Source organism: Ammodytes marinus, assembly GCF_949987685.1.
Source record: "Ammodytes marinus genome assembly, chromosome: 7".
In the NCBI taxonomy this organism is placed as follows: Eukaryota; Metazoa; Chordata; class Actinopteri; order Uranoscopiformes; family Ammodytidae; genus Ammodytes; species Ammodytes marinus.
In genome coordinates, this window is record NC_137211.1 from 19002582 (window position 1) to 19020972 (window position 18391).

General features: G+C 39.8%; 1 protein-coding gene across 1 annotated transcript; it reads left to right on the forward strand.

Moving 5' to 3' along the window:
• Positions 1-2275: 2275 nt before the first annotated feature.
• On the forward strand, positions 2276-11481 carry rnd1a (Rho family GTPase 1a). The gene is made up of 5 exons (XM_080030794.1): positions 2276-2482; positions 3201-3288; positions 8053-8162; positions 8326-8460; positions 9145-11481. Exons 1-5 carry the CDS (start codon positions 2363-2365, stop codon positions 9382-9384), a joined length of 693 nt encoding a protein of 230 aa, XP_079886920.1. The 5' UTR covers positions 2276-2362; the 3' UTR covers positions 9385-11481.
• Positions 11482-18391: the final 6910 nt, after the last annotated feature.

Genomic DNA, 18391 nt, shown 5'->3' on the forward strand with positions numbered 1-18391 from the left:
CCTTGCCTCGTGTGAATGTCGATAGTTAGCTGCTGCTATGTGTGTGTGAATGGTAACGTGGGAAAGGAAAGCAGGTCTCCCTTGAAAAAGAGTCTTCCGTCTCAAAAGGATTTACCTGTATAAATAAAGGTTAAAAAAAACATCCCATAGAATGTCAGTGAGCAAGATGGACAGGGACAAGGTTTACCAGTTTTTTTCTCTGCACGGCAGCAGGTGTTTCACGCTATACATTAATGTCAAACATCAAAGAGCCGTCTGTGACAGTTGAGCAGTTGTTTCCATGAATGTTCAGCAGATCTAGTCCATGCTCCACTTCCTCTCTAAATGGATGACACTGTCACTGTTATACTTCAGACTGATGAAGCCATCTGTCAACTTTTTTAATGGTAGGAAACGCCTGGCCCTGTATGGTGTTATATACACATAGCAAATACAACCATGCTATGTTTCATGTAAATATTATTGCATGCACCCTAACATGGTGGACACAAAATACTAAAAAAGACATTAGAGAGATGTTTAGTCGAAATTTACCTCACAATGAACTCTGTACTTACACACACACAACCAGGTCAGATAAAAGATAGTCTGCTGATGACTGCTGGCCTCTTGATTATATTCACACACCTGCACAGAAAAAGACAAAAACAATGCTAAAAACAATAAGATTAATCAAATTTTCATATGAGGTTGTAGGTTGTAAATTCTCTTTCCATTTTAAGAAATAAATATTTAGTTGATTATGGGTAAAATCGTGAACAGCTGGAAAAGGTGGGGCGACATCATATAGGGGAGAGTGGGGTGAGTTGTGCCAGTGGGGAAGTTGTGCCACCCCTTGTTTCTAGAAAACCATAGAAGAAATTGGAAATGTGACCACATATTTAAGAAGAGCCATCCATTTGACTCATCCTGTAAAGAAGGGAGAAACATGGAATAAGATATAAGCACATTTAAGCTCAAAAAACAGTTTTTTGCCTTTCAAAAAAGTAAAATTTCCATGATCAAGGTTTATTGATTATTGTGTCTGAACAATTATAGACATGTTTGAAAACATTTGACACATGTTTTAGTGCTTTAGTATTCTACACTTTGTGTCTATATTGTTAGCACGATGTCAGCCCTAAACTGCTATCCAAAATTCTGGGTTTGGGGTGATTTGTGCCAGAGGGCCTGGGGTAAGTCATAAGTAAGTAAGTAAGTAAGTAAGTAAGTAAAATGTATTTATAAAAGCACATGTATAACAGTTTGCACTGGCCAAAGTGCTGTACATAGTGCATTCAGTAGGTAAAAAAGGTAAAATAACAACAAAAATAAAAGTCATAAAGCCCAGACATCCACATATAAACAAAGATATAGTGCAGAGGTAAGATAGTTAATGGGGAGGAAAAACCAGGGTGTACAGATGGGTTTTGAGCCTTGATTTTAAGGCAGAAATGGAGGGGGAATCGCATATTCCAGGTGGCAGTTGGTTCTACAAGGGCGGAGCAGCTAGTGATTTTTGAGAGTTGTGCCATTGGCATGACTGTATACGCTGCTCACCAAAAGAAAGTGATTGTCTACAGTAGCTCAGAAGAGACTTACATCTCCATTCCACTTAACGACACCACTGATGAGAGTTCAGATGACCAGAAAGATGATGATGGTGACTTTGTCATTGTGAGCTTTGCAGGTAAAACCATTAGATCTGCTAGGCCTTGTTTAAGAAAATTGTCCTTCAATCTTTGTAAAATATTTACTTTATTTACTTTAAACAAACCTTAAATAACTGATTGTCTAATGGATTTGTCTTGCATTACAGTTTATGAGATATATATCAATGGCACAATTTACCCCATGATATTCTCTCCAAAGGCACAACTCACACCACACCGGGGGTATTCTATAACAATACATCAGAATTCTTGTAGATTACATTTTTATATTGATGAATTGAATCTGTATAGTGAAAAATATAGGCCTAGTTATGAAAGTTATTAGACAAATGTATCACATGCAGACTACCTTGAATTTGGACGTAGGTGCAGTTCTTGAGAAAAGTAGGCTACTTTGTTGCACTAAAAAATGATATCAGAATTTCTAAAATCCCGGGTAGACTATATGGCCCTGCAGTAACCCATCCATCATTCCCAACACATAACCTCGTGCACTGGCCTACTCCTCCCCCCTGTCTCGAGCCCTACTCGCTCATTGGTTAGCGCGACAACATAAAGTTCCGCAGTGATTCCCTCATTGAATACTACTCACTCTGTCTTGTCTGCCTCACTCTCCCTATAAGGACAGAAGTAACATTGCCTGTAACCGAGAGGATTTACTCAACTTTACCGTCATTAACCTTCTTCTCTACAAAGTCTTCATCCCCACCATGAAGGAAAGACGTCTCGTGCAGCCGTTTGTCGCGAGGTGTAAACTCGTGCTGGTCGGGGACGTCCAATGCGGTAAAACAGCGATGTTACAAGTCCTGGCAAAGGACTGCTATCCAGAGGTACGAGCTCAATTAACAAAGCTATGGGTTGTTTATGCTTTCTTATTCTGAATCAAAATAATAAATACATAATTTAAATTACAAATCATGTTTGTGCATTGTTAATAGCCTACCCCCCCTCCCCCCCGATGAAGAATAAAAAAACAAATTTTTTATTAACATTTATTTATTCTTACATGTTCATATCAAACCTGTAACATGCACCATTCAATATTATTCCAGCACTCTTTGCTCTCTTGTCTTATTATTTACAAATGTCATTGTTTTATAAACTCTTAGGCTAATACATGTTTGTATCTGTAGCCTACATAGTTGTTAAATGTTGATTTTCCCTTTCTTGCTTGCTTTTTTTTAATCCTTGCTGTAGCCTATATGTGTGTGTGTGTAAGAAAAACAAATTAAAATACAGCTGATTATAATGTGTTAAACTCCGTTGGTGCCATATATTAACTTATAGTAGGTCCCTAGAGTTGTCCTATTGAAGATATGTGACTATAGGATTTGAGATTGGGAAGTATACAGTAAAGCATTTAAAGTAACAGTGCTTCACAAATATGAAGATATATTTTTTATTTTTTTTTATTTACTTCTTGCTGCAGTAATTCCATCTCTGGTGACTTGTATTGGACATTTGTTTTTGTTTTTTACATTTTACCCTCCAAATTATGAATTAGGTAAATTTCAATCTAGCCCTTTCTCCTTTATTTTCCATTTCTAGACGTATGTCCCGACTGTGTTTGAGAACTACACAGCCTGTCTGGAGCTTGAAGACCAGCGTGTTGAGCTCAGCCTTTGGGACACATCAGGTGAGGGTTATTTATCTTTATTTGTTTTCAACTTACCCACAGTTTGTTGAAACAGGACACTGGGTAAAAGGTTTTTTTTTTATCTCATCCCTCCTCTGTCTTTGAATCACTGCCAATTAAAATAAAATAAATAATCCCTCCCCCTTAGTTTTCACAGTCAATGTTTGTGCTTGAGCAATGTGTGAGGGTGTTGATTTCAGGACTGTATTCATGGCTTTGATATGTGGAATTTGTTAACCCACCCAACAAGACAGCCGTCTCCGAGTCAGGTAACAACTGTAAATGAACCTTACAAACAGTGCTGTTGCTGTTTACGCAGACGTCACTATCTGTATATCCTGTTTTGATGCAGTTAAGCAGCTTTTCACTGGTGTGAAATCAGACTAGAGATCTTCCTTGAGTGGACTGATGCAGGACAATGGCCTGAGCAACACGTCTGCCAGGATTGGCCGCAATGTTGCAGCCCTGTGACGTTCTGCCGTGCATGTAGGCCTATACCCAGACAGTCAGCAATCCTTTAGTTATGATTACTGGTTTGACTTTAAACTCATGGGTCATATCAGTCTGATCTATACGATTTTGAACATTCAATTGTTACTTCAATGTTATCAGAGTTTTATTTTAATTGTTTTAAATAACTTCTGGATTATTCAACGTTTCTTTAAAGTCCATGCAAGAGTGGGATGTGCGACCTTTATCATGGTTTTTATTTGATATTTTTTAATTAAGGTACATGGAAGTGTCTTTGTCTCGTGTACTTGTGCACCTATAATCAATAAGGCGATCGGTCTGCAGCTATTTTGGTAAATAGAGTTTTTGATAAGTAAGACTGCAGGTTCCAGCCTCTTAAATGTGAGGATCTGATGCATTTCTCTTTTTTATTTTTTCAAACTTTTTATTGATCAGTTTTTAAGACGTAACCACAAACAAAAATGCTGTAGTGTACATTCAGTGTGTATAAAAAAGAGGAAAAAATATCACTCGGTTTTAAATCACTGTAAACTGATCATCTTTGGGTTTTGGACTGTTTATCACCATGACCTCTATGAAAACTGTAGATAGATTAATGGAGAATATATATAAGTAATCAGCATATTACACAATAAAGAAAATTATTATTGTATTTTGTTGCACAAGTGTCACTTCTCTTGGTTTTTGGATCCAAAATGTCTAAAAATGTTCAACAATTTATGTTAAAGTTGTGTGGGGCTTCTGACTTAATGACCTTAAACCTATAGCAAAGTTATTTAAATAGGATCAATAACAATAGCCGTCCACCCCAGTATAGATTCATTTCATAACCACATTGTGCTCAGAGGAAGTAGAGCAGTGCCAGTTGGCCTGTGGACGGCTTGTTTCACTGGGGGACAGGGGGATGCCTTGTCCACGCAGGGGGTGGAAGTCTTTGGGCAAGTGAGTGTTTGTGTGGGGCTGTGAACAGAAGGCACAAGTGAGGGAGACTGAGCGAAAAATATATGCACAACCTCCTCACTGCCTTATGGTGTTCGCTGCCTAAAAAAAAAAAGAGAAAATAAGCTCTTATGCAACTTAGACCAGAACTGAACTTATGTAGGTTTGTGTGTTTATCTCCCACGAAGGAAAAACTTTCTGGACAGTATCTTTCCAGATAAAACATTGCATAAGACCTATCTACATTTGCAATACACACACACATAGACAGATCCTTTCACTCTGTAGGTTTCTTACCATTCTGAAGCTTTACTATTTATTTACATTTATTTATTAATGGCTGCAACATTATTTCTAATGATTCATTAGCAAATTTCCTCCATTAATCGACAAAACCATTGTAATAGAATTTTGAAAAATAAAAACATTTTTGAAAGCAAAAATTTACATCTTAAATATTTTGTTTTGTTCAACCAGAACAGTCCAAATAAATGCAGTTTACAGTAGCATAAGATAGAGAAAAGGCAGCAAATAAAGAAGCTGAAGCTAATTGTTTAATCCATGATAACCCTGCTTCAGGGTGTTTCGCTAGCATAATATTATTTTCTAGACTTTAACTTTGTGTGACACAAACTTTCTCACAGTGAAAAAAAGGCGCAGAATCAACTTTTTCCAGTTTATGTTGCATCTTTGATCAAGATTTACCCGGTCTTATCTTCTCTTTTGGATGAAGAGTCCAACTCCTTTCATTCACGTTCCTTCTTTGAGAGCAGGGGGACACAGTTTTAATGCATAATGTTTGTTCAACTGAAAGGGTTTTTGTGTGTGTGTTTGTTTGTGTTTGTGTTAGTGTGTCCAGGCAGGGGGCTGTTAATGTGTGGGAGGCGGTGGGTGCTCTTTAGATCTCTCTGCCTCCTCTCTCTCAAGCCTTACATCACCCGTGGATAGTTATATGACTGCTGCTGTGATTCCCACAAAAAAAGCTTTTAGTTGTATAAGATCTCCTACTTTCTAAAATTAGGTCAAAGATTCAGCTTTTTGAATGGTAGTGCTTCTTGGTGGTAATGGTATTGCAGAAATGTTTCAGCAGTGCCTCAGGAGGAGAAAGTTATTTTCGGTAGAAGCTAGACGGAAATATCTATTCCGGACTTAATTAAACCCTCTTTTTATATTTGCAAGGAAATCTTCTGGTTCACATTTGGCCCCTGAGGAAAGGAGTAGGAAATTTAATCTTACCGTTGTTGTGTGGGGAGCGACTAGGTGGCATGGGGAAGACAATAGAGGGCGGACATCCTTCCAGTCTGTTTATAGCACCGGGGCCTTCCTGTGAAATATTTTCTACTTATAGCTGGGAAGCTGTAATGTTCATGGAAACGTAGCGGGAAATCCTTCACACCATTATTCGCATTCTTTTAACTAAGGTGTTTTGTTTATGGGACAACAGAGGGCATGCCTAGTGTACGTAAGAATTTTTAAAATATGGGGAAATTAAAAGTTCCTACTGGTCAATAACGTATTTGGGTGAAGTGTCAGAATGTGCTTTCATCATGTCATCATAAATATCAGAAGGTGCATCTTCAGTATTTCAGTCCAGATAGAGCCTGTGTCAACATTAGTGACTTTTTGCCTGGCACTTATCTGTCAGGTCCTTCTCTGCTGACCTAACCCCCATGTCATCTGTTATGCAGTACGTCAACAAAGCATGTGCAGATTCTCCAGAGTTTAGCTTTAGCTTCACTAAAAACGACGACAGTATCAAAGCAAGGATATTTCATGCAGTGAAGAAGCACCTCAAATATTACCTCCAGATTTCTGCATACATTTGACAATGTTTTAAAATACAGTGCAACAGTTCACAATATTTGACTTTTGAAACAATGGATGGTCTTAACAAAGTCCTTCAGTAATCTTACACACCACAGAAGATGCCAATTTTCATTTGGCTTAGCTTAACAAAGATACTGGAAACTGCTAGCATGGCTTTGTGCACTGGTACCAAGTGTAAAGATGCTGTTTAAGTTATGAATTTGACCAGATTTACCACATAACCGCACATAAAAAGGTGAATTGCTGTTGTGCTTTTTTTAACTTTTGGACAGAGCCAGGCTAGCGTCTTTTTCCTGTTTTCAGAGTTTGTGATAAACAAAGCTGAGATAAGCTTAACTAACCGGCTGCTGTGCTTCATATTTGGTGGTAGCCTATCTTACCTTTCCTCTTAACTACCCACTAAAAGCAAACAAAAGTGTGCTGCAAAATGTCAAACTTCTGCTTCAAGATGAATATGTTTCAATGAGCCAGCTATTTTCTATATGATAAGGAAATAGATTACATTTTAACACAGACATAATAGATTAAAATTGTTCTCAGACGTAGTGTCTTTGATTTTGTACTTTTGATACTAAACTTGCAAGCTAAACAGTATCCCATGGAAAGAGTATATGGAGTAATGTTGATTTATCTTTACGGGACATCTTGTTGGTCTGTTTTTCTTGAACAAAAGTTTGGTAACTTAGGTTTGCTATTGAGTAATAATGAGAAGAAAAAGTGATGGGTGATTCAGTGAGCTTATTAGTTTACATAACTGGAAAAATTCTTCTTCTCTTTTGGAAGGCGTTGAGCTTAGTGCAGTGGTTCTCAATTATTTTCTGTCATGCCCCCCCTAGGGGACAGAAATTTTTTCGCGCCCCCCCAATTGAAATACTATTGAGAACCTGCTAATATTTACTTATTTATTTATCTGTACAAAACCACTGTATGAGTTTCTGGCACAAGCATTCTGCATACAATCACCTTATTATCAAGTTAGATAACAAAAATTAGCTGTGATAACTTCTGCAGCAAAAAAAAATCAGTTTATTAGCTCAATTTGTAATATTTAAACAAGACTGCTCAGTCTGTGTGAATCTCAGGACAGAGAAACAAGAGCAAATGATTCACTGAGGTTTGCATCTCATTCAAAAAATGGTGGTGTTTTTTTATTATTATAGGCCAATAGGCCTTCTGTGATGCGATAACCAATAATTAATTAATGTTATTATTAGTCTACTTGCTTGATTTCTTTTTAAATAGCCTAAAGAGACACTTGGAGACACATGTGGACAATCATTTACTGCAAATCGCGGCCTTTCGCGCAGATATGACCATACACAAGCACACATCGCGCTTGCTAGCACAAAAAAAAAAAAAAATCATAATTTTTTTTTGGTCAGTTGGAAATCAAGGTAGCCCGTAGGACCATAGAAAAAAGAGATTGGGAGGACTATAGAAAATATCCTCCCTGTGGCATTTTCATGTTCCTAAAACTGTAAGCTGTTGATTCTGAGAACACACACTGATTGTACTCTGTCTCTTTAGGTTCTCCGTACTACGACAACGTCAGACCTCTCTGCTACAGCGACTCAGATGCAGTGCTCTTGTGCTTTGACATCAGCCGACCAGACACGGTAGACAGTGCACTGAAGAAGGTAATATTATGAACTACTTGCAGTTTGAACATGACAGGCTGACAATACCACAATCATACAACTTATTTTTACTTATTGAATAAACTTGCCCTTTCCCCATTGTCACTCTTTATATGTTGCAAGATGTGCTACTACTTGACACCGGTTTCTGTTCTCCTTGCAGTGGAAAGCTGAGATCCAGGACTTCTGCCCCAGCACACGGGTCCTACTAATAGGCTGCAAGACAGACCTGCGCACAGACGTATGTACGCGCATGGAACTGTCCAATCAGAAACAGACTCCAGTCTCCCATGAACAGGTTTGTTCCACGATTACGCTTTCTTCCTCCTAAGCCTCGTTTTAACTGAGCGGTAGGAATTCAGTTCACTATGGTATGGCACACATTTATTTGCGTTTCCACTCTCAAAAGTTGGGAAGAGTACATAGCCCTTCTGATTTTTGTCATCCTTGAGTGGTACCAAGCAGTCGTAAAGGGTCACAAAAGGATGGAGCTACACACTGCAGTCCGTTGATTGGTGGACAGAATCGTCATTTCCGTGCAAGAGATAAACCGCAGTGTAATCTCCTCGGAAATAATGAATAATTGTGTGTGCAGAGAAAGGGTTAGGGTTAGGGCGTGCAGCTCTTTGTTTACTATGTTGCATTCTTCCTCTTCATTGAATGTATTGCCGGGCTACACTGTGTCCTCCCGCTGCTATGATGTCACGACAGTTAGTTAGCTGCCGCGTCCAGTGCTGTTCAAAGGCTCTGGGCGCGGCTATCCCCATCCCGCTTATACCCTGCCTAATCGCCTACCAAGTAAGGGTACTGTTTTCAGTGGAAACGCATGCCAGATCATAGGATTTTCGTACCAAACAGTACTGTAGGCTACTGCTCAGGGGAAACAAGGCACTAGTGTCTGTCTGTCCGTCTCCTTTCTAAACTGGGCACTCGTAGAAAAAACCCTTTTTGTAGCTTACTCTGTTTCCTTTGTTCATCATAGGGTTTGTCCTTGGCCAAGCATCTTGGAGCGGAGGTTTACCTGGAGTGCTCAGCCTTCACGTCAGAGAAGAGCATCCACAGCGTATTCCGTACGGCGGCTCTTGCCTGCATGAACAAACTCCAGCCCGCCAACAAACCGAGCCCTGTGCGCAGACTCTCCAAGAGACTCCTGCACCTGCCCAGCAAGACAGAGCTCCTCTCCTTCAGCAAGGACAAGAACAAGAGCTGCTCCATCATGTGAAAACTGCTGAGTTTATGTTGGAGAGAGAGAGAGAGAGAGGGGGAAAAAGAATAAGAGAGCAAGGACAAGCGGCCTGCAGAATGTTCAGCAGGGTTTCAGGGTGTGCAAGGGAAAGAGTGATGATGTGGAGTTTTTCTAGCATCTCTCTCCTTTGCAGAATCCTCCTGAAAACTCGACCACTCAGAAAAAAGTTTTCTACACTCTCGGTATTCAACTCTGACTTGTGACTTGTCACCAGCACCCACTGCAGAGATGTGAAAAAGTGCTAGATTTGTGAAAAATATTGTCTGATCAATTAAATAAATATACACCCGTACAAAGGGAAAAATAAACAGATGCTCTTAAGATGTAGATTCCTCACGTAAAGGTTGCGGTGAGAGATTCAAGGCCAGTACCTCGTCTTTTATACAGGGGAAGTGGTTGTAAACACAGCATTACTCTGATGAGACACGATTGAAATTCTGATGGCGGCGCCCTCTCCCATCCATCTCTCTATCTAAATGTCTCCTTAAGGTCATGATAAAGGAAGAGTGACGACATTAAACTTAAAATCTTGACAGTGACAAGAAGGGGTATCTACAGAAAATGCGGCTTGAATGAATTTTTCTCCCCCGCTGACTCCCTTGCAGTATTCAATTTGTAAATTAAAGCTGACAGTGGAGAAACAAAACATGGGGAGAAAAGGGAGGGACTTGGCAAGCAAGAGCGTTCCCTTGCAAAAGACAGTGGGAGGACGAACGCAATGTGACTCAGCACTCGCATGATGAGCCACCAAGGAGTCTAGGGCGGACATGTTGTGACAAAGAGAAAAACACAAAAGCCAGAGCTATGTAAAGATGCTCTGAGCACGTTTCTGTCACCACAGGAGTCCAAGTTATTCAGTGTTATAAAACCACAAGGCGGGATGTTACATTAATGATGCGGAATCTTACCGTTTCCTGCTTAATGAATAGCAGTGTTTTCGATACCAGTGTTCAAGCTAAAAAATATTTCTCCTATCTCTACAAATCTCGGAAATCTTTTTGTTTTAAATTCTTTATGAAAAACCTATTAGAAATAATCCTCCATATTGACCTCTGGATAGCTGCATCAACACTAAATGTCCCAGTTTTTGGTAAAACAAAGGTTTCTTATCTTAATGTTCCAAAATAAGTCAGAAATATCTATTTCTCCTTATGAATATTTAAAATAGTGCTCCATTTTAACCTCTGGAGAGCCTGGATAGCTGCCTCTACACTAAATGTCCCTGTGAATATTTGTGAAGGTTTAGCGTATTCACACCAACAGGCTGGTCCTGTCTGGAGAATCATTTTTGGTTTTCCTACCATCTTTTAATTCTTTAAAAATATCTTGATTTAATTTTTTGCAACTTCCCTGAAAAGTATTCTTGACATTTTCCAGTTATTATACTGTAGCTGTTTCTCCCCCCAGAGGACTTTAACTTGCTGTCTGTCTTGTGTGGCTGTCTTTGGTGTTTTGGTCACTGTCGTTCTTGTATTCACTTGAGTCTTCTGGCCTTAGCGGCTGTTGACAGCTCAGCTAATGGAGGACTTGATGATTAGTGGGTCTGCACCGGGAAGCCCCGAGTCCTCTGGATGTACAGAAGCACCAGGAATTTAACGCGTTGCCTAGCAACAGTGCGAGCAGGGGATCAGGCCTGAGCGGGGTTCCTGCCTCACGGAGAGATAAGGGATGGCTCTCTGAGAGGGTGCCTCACCTTTTTTATTTGTAGCATTAGGGGAGAAGCCACTGATGAGATGACGGGTGGATGTTTGTAGGGAGCGAGCGGGGGATGGCTTGTGATCTCTGCGTGGCCTTAAAGGCTCCACGCTGGTCGCAGCCATGAGTGGGTTGTTGGAAACAGCATGCCGTCTGAAAACATCGCCCTGTAGCTCTGCGATTTTTTCACTTCTCATTCCCAGTTGGTGCATTGTGCTATCCTACACAGGCGTCATTTTACATGTTTTGTTTGTTTGTTTTTTTGACAGACAGACTTTCATTGTTGTACATCAGTTTCCTCATGAAACTGTTTTATTAAAAAATGCCCAAAAAGAAAGTTACTGAGGCAAAAGAAAATGTTGGTGTCACGTTGCCCATGACGGCTTTAAATATTGATTGAATTCTGTATTTGTTGTTTGTCATACTTTCTTTAAATCTTTATTTAAATAAATAAAAATGTGGATTTGATTTACAAGTCAGTGTTTATTTCTGCCTATAACCCAGTAGATTGTTAGTGGATGAATAAATGTAATTAATGTTCATTTAGATTATTGAGATTTGTCAAGCAGTTATATGAACCTTTTTGAAAAAAGTGCATTAGTCTAATTTCAGCAAATTCAATGCTCCTACATTATTCTATTGCTTTAACAGTATAATATAGCTCTACACAATAATGATAATGAAAATAGTTTTAACTCAATTTTAAAATTGAGTACAGTCAGTTTTGTATCAAACAGATTTCTGGATATCAAACTGAACTCTTTCATTCAGTCCCAAAGGTCTGTTTGGCTTACAATGAGATGATGATAATAATCGAGCCTCATCGTCCCCAACACACACACTAACACGCACATGTTCAATGCCACATTCGTCATGTTGTATACATGACTCGTTTTGCGAGCTTGCCACTTTTAATACTTTTGTTTGATAAAAGTGGATTTGTTGTTGGATAAGATTGTTTTGCTGCTGAAGCAACCCATATTAATGAATCCTCAACTCAACTGGAAGTCCTTCCTAAGGTCTTACAATTACAAGCTACCAAGCTAGTTTGAATTTGACAGTCTGAACAAGGTACACCAACAATATTAATACTTGAGCATTTCCCTCTGATATTGCTGTCTTTGCCATTTCCTTTGTCTACTGATTTTCTTTATGTAACCAACCATCCTCCCTGACCTCCATTGCTATATTTGCTTAGTCTTTCAGTCGACAGATATCAACTCTTATCAGGATAGGCCACGTCCTGCTGTCACACTCTGCTCACTGACAACATGACATGGATGAAGCTGAATGTTTGCCATTCCTAAACTATCACACACACAGGATACAGCAGAGACTGAGGACCTCCTCATCCGTTAAACTTTGTACAGTATATAGGTGACAAGGGAAATTGTGAGAATATACTCTGCGTCACCAATCTCTTGTCTGCTCCAGCATTGATTTTCTACAGCTGGAAATGGACCAGTGGACTACTTTTGGATAAACATGGCTGCCAGCCTCTCTCTTATCTTTGTCTACAGTTTCTCCGTCTCCCCGTCTCTCTCTTACACAGATAGGCTTCAAACACACATTTATCAAAAATTGGCCCATGGTCATTACATGTCTCTTCATCAGATAATCCTCCAACAAGGTGTACTGAGCCTGACCCTTCAATGAGGAAGATTAAACTATTGAAGTTGTTGTGCTGTCTTTGTTGCAGACTACATTTAAAGAGATAGTTCTGGACTTAAGCCTGGAAACAGGGAGGAGCTAGCCTTGTTCGGTCTAAGAGTAACACAATCCGCTTAACTAGCAAATTAACATTCTTTAACTTGTTTGTTTCATTCGTACAAACATCAAAGTGTTAAAATGACAATTTTAGTATTTATTGGCACATTGGCCTACTTACCCGACAGATATGATTGGTATCGATCTTATCATTTGTATTTTCCAAAATGTTGAATCCTTCCTTTAAAATAAATTCACTGTACAGCCCTTTAGGACTCACATTGTGCATTGTATTGTTGCGTTTATTTTATAATTAAATGTTGCATGATTGTGTCTTGTTTTATATAGCCTACTGTATTGTTTTTTACTCAAATATAGCCTACATAAAGACACAATAAAAATTGAAGTCACAGGAAGGACACAAGGGGCCAGACTGCTGATTTATTGATAGAATTACCCTTCTGTCCAGGATTATTTGAAAGAATCAGCCAATGTTTGAAAATTGTGCAACCCAACAATGACACTTGTATGGCACTGACATATTTGATGTAAACTAATGAACAGGTCGGCAGGAGGTGACCTGTGCAATCTATCTAGACCTTTGTCCCTTCCTCCCTGGATGGACAGGTGCCCGCAGCAGAGACCGTGAGACGGTTCAGGAACAGGATCCAGAGGGAGGATGATTTAGGAGAGAGTGCTGCCATCTGAAACCCTCTCGGGGGGGATTGGTAAAATGGTTGCAGTGCAGTGGGGCTCATTACCAGATAAGCACATCATCTATCAGACATGGCAGCGCAGACACACGTATAAAAAAACACACACACACACACACACAACCTATCAGACCATTGCAGCACCGCAGTGGTAGAGAAGGAAGAAAAAGGGGGGTTGATGAGAGGGTTGAGGGTTTGCAAAGCTACAGTATGCTGCTTGGTTACTGATGAGCTATCTGCAGACTGACATATAGGTTACATTCCCTTATATGCCAACACACACACACACACACACACACACACACACACACACACACACACACACTAAAACAGTGAGCCTTGCCACAGCTGCTCTGACAGACTCATAACTCGTGTGGCTGGATGGAAAATAGGATTGTATGTCAAAGGCTCAGCTGGGTAAGGAGCGACATTCCCCAATGTCCCATATTGGCATCTGCCTCTCTGTGCTGCAGACATTGCCACTATGTCCCTCCACATATTGTTTTTCTCTATGATTTCCCAACCTCAAGTATGTCTGCACAATCGCTGTACTTTAAACTGTTTTTCCTTTCACACAGATGGATGAGATAATCGACACCACTCTCATGAATGAATGAATACTTTATTCCGGACTCAAGGTTCCATATAACTCGGCTAGCATCAGGTTAACTTAGCTTAGCATAAATATTGGAAGCAGGGTGTAAGACCTAGCCTGGCTCTGTCCTAAGGTCAACATTAGAGCTAAAAAATAAATGCATTTGGCCTAATATCTCCATTGCTTTAGAACCAAATGTAAAGAAGGCAAGTTGTGGTTTTACAGGGGGTTATTTGTTGTGCTATTTTTTGGCCGTGAGCATATCATGTTATTAAGTAAGCTTTTATTTCTTATTCTTTTTTTACATGTGTCTGAATAGCTATACATTCTGTTCTGCCTAAAAAAGAATGAAAGAAAGAAAGAAAGAAGACGGAAAGCGAAAGCAGCCGGGACAAAAATAACAAAAGAAAAATCAAAGCTGAATTTCTCTGATAGTACCAGATTTATTATTATAAGTGAAGTTTCTTTCAATCAATCGGCCCCTCTCTGTCTCATTGCTCAGTGCAAAGCTTTTCTGATGTGACAAGTTCAGACAGCAAAGCAGCTCTCTCAGGCTGTTTTTGTCTGTGTGCTTTGGATATCACCAGAAAGCCTTTTTTATAGCTTCAAACCCTGAGGACTGACTCACATTTATACTAACCATATCTAGCTGGATTAGCATACAGTACATAATGCCCTGACCATTAAATATTCAATAAATACGATTCTTCATGTGATTTTATCAAATTAAATCCATTTATTCCTGCAGTTATTGCTGCCATTCATCCAAGTTTCTTTGTCTCAATGGTGTGTTACTGTTAATTGTACCCATTATCTGTTCATGTGTGTGTCTGTCTGTGAGTTCTATGTTTGCAGCTGAGGGCATCCATGCGTGATGATGTACATGCGAATTGGTGTACGAATGTGTGTCAGTGTGTGCTGTGTATACTAAGCGTTTTATCTCGTTCCCAAGTGCAGAGTGGTGAGCAGGGGTTTACACACACACACACGCACGCACGCACGCACGCACGCACACACACACACACACACACACACACACACACACACACACACACACACACACACACCAGTGCTTGAGTTCAGGTCTGCCGGAATGATAAGTCGAACCCCCATGTGTGAGGTAAATAAGCCTTCCCTGGTCCCCTTTCCCATGATCCACCAAATAATGACTCCCCCCCACCTAGAAAATTCTTCCACACTGTTCACCTTCACCAGATCTAACCCCCCCTTCGTGCCCATGCGCCCCGTATGGCACACCCTGAGGGCATGTCAAGAGTGAGTGCTCTTCTAGCGCTTTAATTAGACAACCATGCCTGCCACGGGAAAATATTGGGGGAAGGGAGCTGAGGCTGGGGCACATGAGGTGCTTGGGATGGGGGTCAACCGCAGTCAGGAGTTGAGGGAGACGGTTTCACGTCATGTAAACATCTGGATAACAGCAGTCGTAACTGTGCCATCCAATCATTAGGCCAAAAATTCTGTTTCCAGGGCTTCAAGAACGGTGCAATCATTTCTATATTAAATCTTTTAATTGAAATGTCTTTTGAGTACAAAGAACCAACCCTCGACAACATGATTTGTTAGTCCTATAATATTGATCTCTATGTTTGCATAAATCTTAACATCAACTGTCAACTGTTAATGATCAGAATGAGGTAATCCCCATCATTATACAACAAACGCTGGGTGAACACAGGTCAGCATCCAGACCTGAAGAATCATTAACAAACCATGTAGAGCCATAGTTATTTTTGCTTGTAGAATGTATTCAAAGTTGAATCTGGGAAAATAATCTGGGTATTTTTATTCCTCCTCTAGTCAGACATACAACACACCTAATTAATCAAAGGATGGAAGAGACAATCAGTAGCTGAATGGACTAACAGTATTTGCTTCAAAACTTACAGTAAATTGTGCCTGCAAGTGTTTATCTCATGTGTCTCTTCATTTTCCTGCATCTTGTCACTGCGCTTCAGTTATATCTTCACTGTAGAACACACTAAAAACCAAACAGTAAGGAGAAGAATGACAGAGGGATGATAATAAACATATTTTTCGGCTCCAAAATAGTAAACCAAAACCCTCACTGTGTAAAACTCGCTTCAGGCAAATGCAGACGTATTGTATAAGACCAAGCTCCTAATGGGGAAACCTAGTGTAGCCATGGCAACGGTGAAGCACAAAAGTATCAACACTGTGTTTGTGTGTGAGTGAGGCAGGTCGGCACTTGGCAGGGACACAAAATGTCATGGGCATTGAGTATAAATAATACCACCTTGATATTTCCGATGCAGCAAAATGATATAATCACACTTTCATGGCTCATTCTTTAGTTGTGGTGAATCATAATTGCATATGTGATAATAAATCTAAATTGAATTCACCGTCTACAATATATAAATGAATAATATACAGGTAGTAGAAGTAATCCTGTAAACAAAATACGGAAATATTATTTCTGTATTTTGTATACAGGATTACTGCTACTTTTTTACATTTTAGAGTTTAAGAGTTTTTAAATATAGTGAACACATATCACATTACAGACTGGCACCACTTAACAAAACATTTTTTTTTACAAAATTTTGGTTGTTCATGTTCTTTATCAAATGAGATTATTTGATGATGTGTCTTAAAGGCCCTGCAATGTCCCGTAGGTGTTTCATTCAGTCTCCTTAGGCCTTATATTGCATCACTCCATCACTTGTGAAAAGTGCCTAATTTCAATAGATATTTTGACAACACATAAGAAAAGCACATATAACAATGACTGCATGATATTGAGGAGTCAAATTTTAGGACCACAGAGGTTCACTGTTCAGGCTTACTGAGACATCCGAATGGAACACAGCCATCATCAACGCTATACACCTGTGGATTTCTCGCTATGACAAATCATAATGTCTGCTGAGAAAAGGGTTTGTGAAAGGAACAGATTCCCTCCATTAAACAACATGATAGCCCTTATGAACATTAGTAGTTAATGTATGGCATATGTAAGTGCAGCTTTCGTCCTCAGTCTTCAGAACATAAAGGTACTGGAGAATCAGACTTTAAATATCTTGCCAGTCTATTGTTTTCTTCCCTGGTATCTTTCCCCCATTTTATTTTTCTACCATCAACTTTGATCTGCTCTACTGAAACTGTTTCACCTTCAGAAGAGCTCCATAAATCTCTCTTGATCTTCTGTGGACGAGAAGGCAGGTCCAGAATTTGAATCAGCATCGAGCTGATACTGGGCCAAAGTCAAGCACAGAAGCACCTAAAAATGTCTTTTATCTGTCTGTAGGAGCATGTGCACGCACACATCACACCCCAGAGGATGGTTTAGATTACAGGAGAAAGAAAACATAGTCTGGTCTCTGTACTGGCAGCCCTTCTTGAATGTTAATCTGCTGTTTTTAAGTGGCACTGAAAGAGCTATTTCATCATGGCTGCTCTTTCAGCCTATACGGTCAACAATAAACTGATAGGCCTGGCTCCTATCCTGCAGATATTGTATTACACAAATGTTCATTGTTTAAGTACCCCCCCCCCCCCCCCCACACACACACACACACACGCCTTGTGTAAAAGCTTACAGATAAATGCGATTAATTGTTCTGTAGTTGTTATATGACAGATAGATAGACCTTCAATCATGAACCATTAACTTTACACATTCTGCTGTGAATGGAGGAAGGGAAGATAGCATCATGGTCGATCCTACCCGTTAACCTTATAAGGAGTTGAATTGGATGCATATTTCAATTTAAAGGTTCAGTAAGCGGAATGGTCAGTTTAGCTAACTTCCTGTCAGTGACTGCAGTTAGCAGTCCCCTCCCTCACCCATAGACATATAGGCTAAAGAAAGCCCTCACCACATTAATGCACTGCGGTCTTCAAGCAGAGAGTTATCTAGCATCATCTCAGATCCGTAAGTGTGATAAAACATGATAAAAACCATCATTTTTACCTGCTCCGCCATTGTAGGCGCATACACATTCACCCATCTGTCGCTGTGCACGTGCATCGGCAGTGAGACGGGTGTCGGTTTGTAGCGTTCTCTCTTCTGATTGGTTATCAGTAGTGGGATCCCCGAAATGTTTATTTGCCAATTACATGCAGAGGGTGACAGACTGAGAGATCGGCTTAATGAAATGCGCACACTATAAGTGTTCACTGTATGAATAAAGAGCGATGTAACACTTACTTTAATATATCGCTTACTTCGCCTTTAAAATGTAATCTACAAAACTGATTCAGGTTAGATTTTTAGCTATACTGCTATAAA

Bases quoted from the DNA above. Each gene is read 5' to 3' on its own strand.
- rnd1a (XM_080030794.1), top strand. From the start codon at position 2,363: ATGAAGGAAAGACGTCTCGTGCAGCCGTTTGTCGCGAGGTGTAAACTC. The intron at 2,483-3,200 runs GTACGAGCTCAA...TTCCATTTCTAG, and splicing joins CAAAGGACTGCTATCCAGAG to ACGTATGTCCCGACTGTGTT. The intron at 8,461-9,144 runs GTTTGTTCCACG...TGTTCATCATAG, and splicing joins CTCCAGTCTCCCATGAACAG to GGTTTGTCCTTGGCCAAGCA.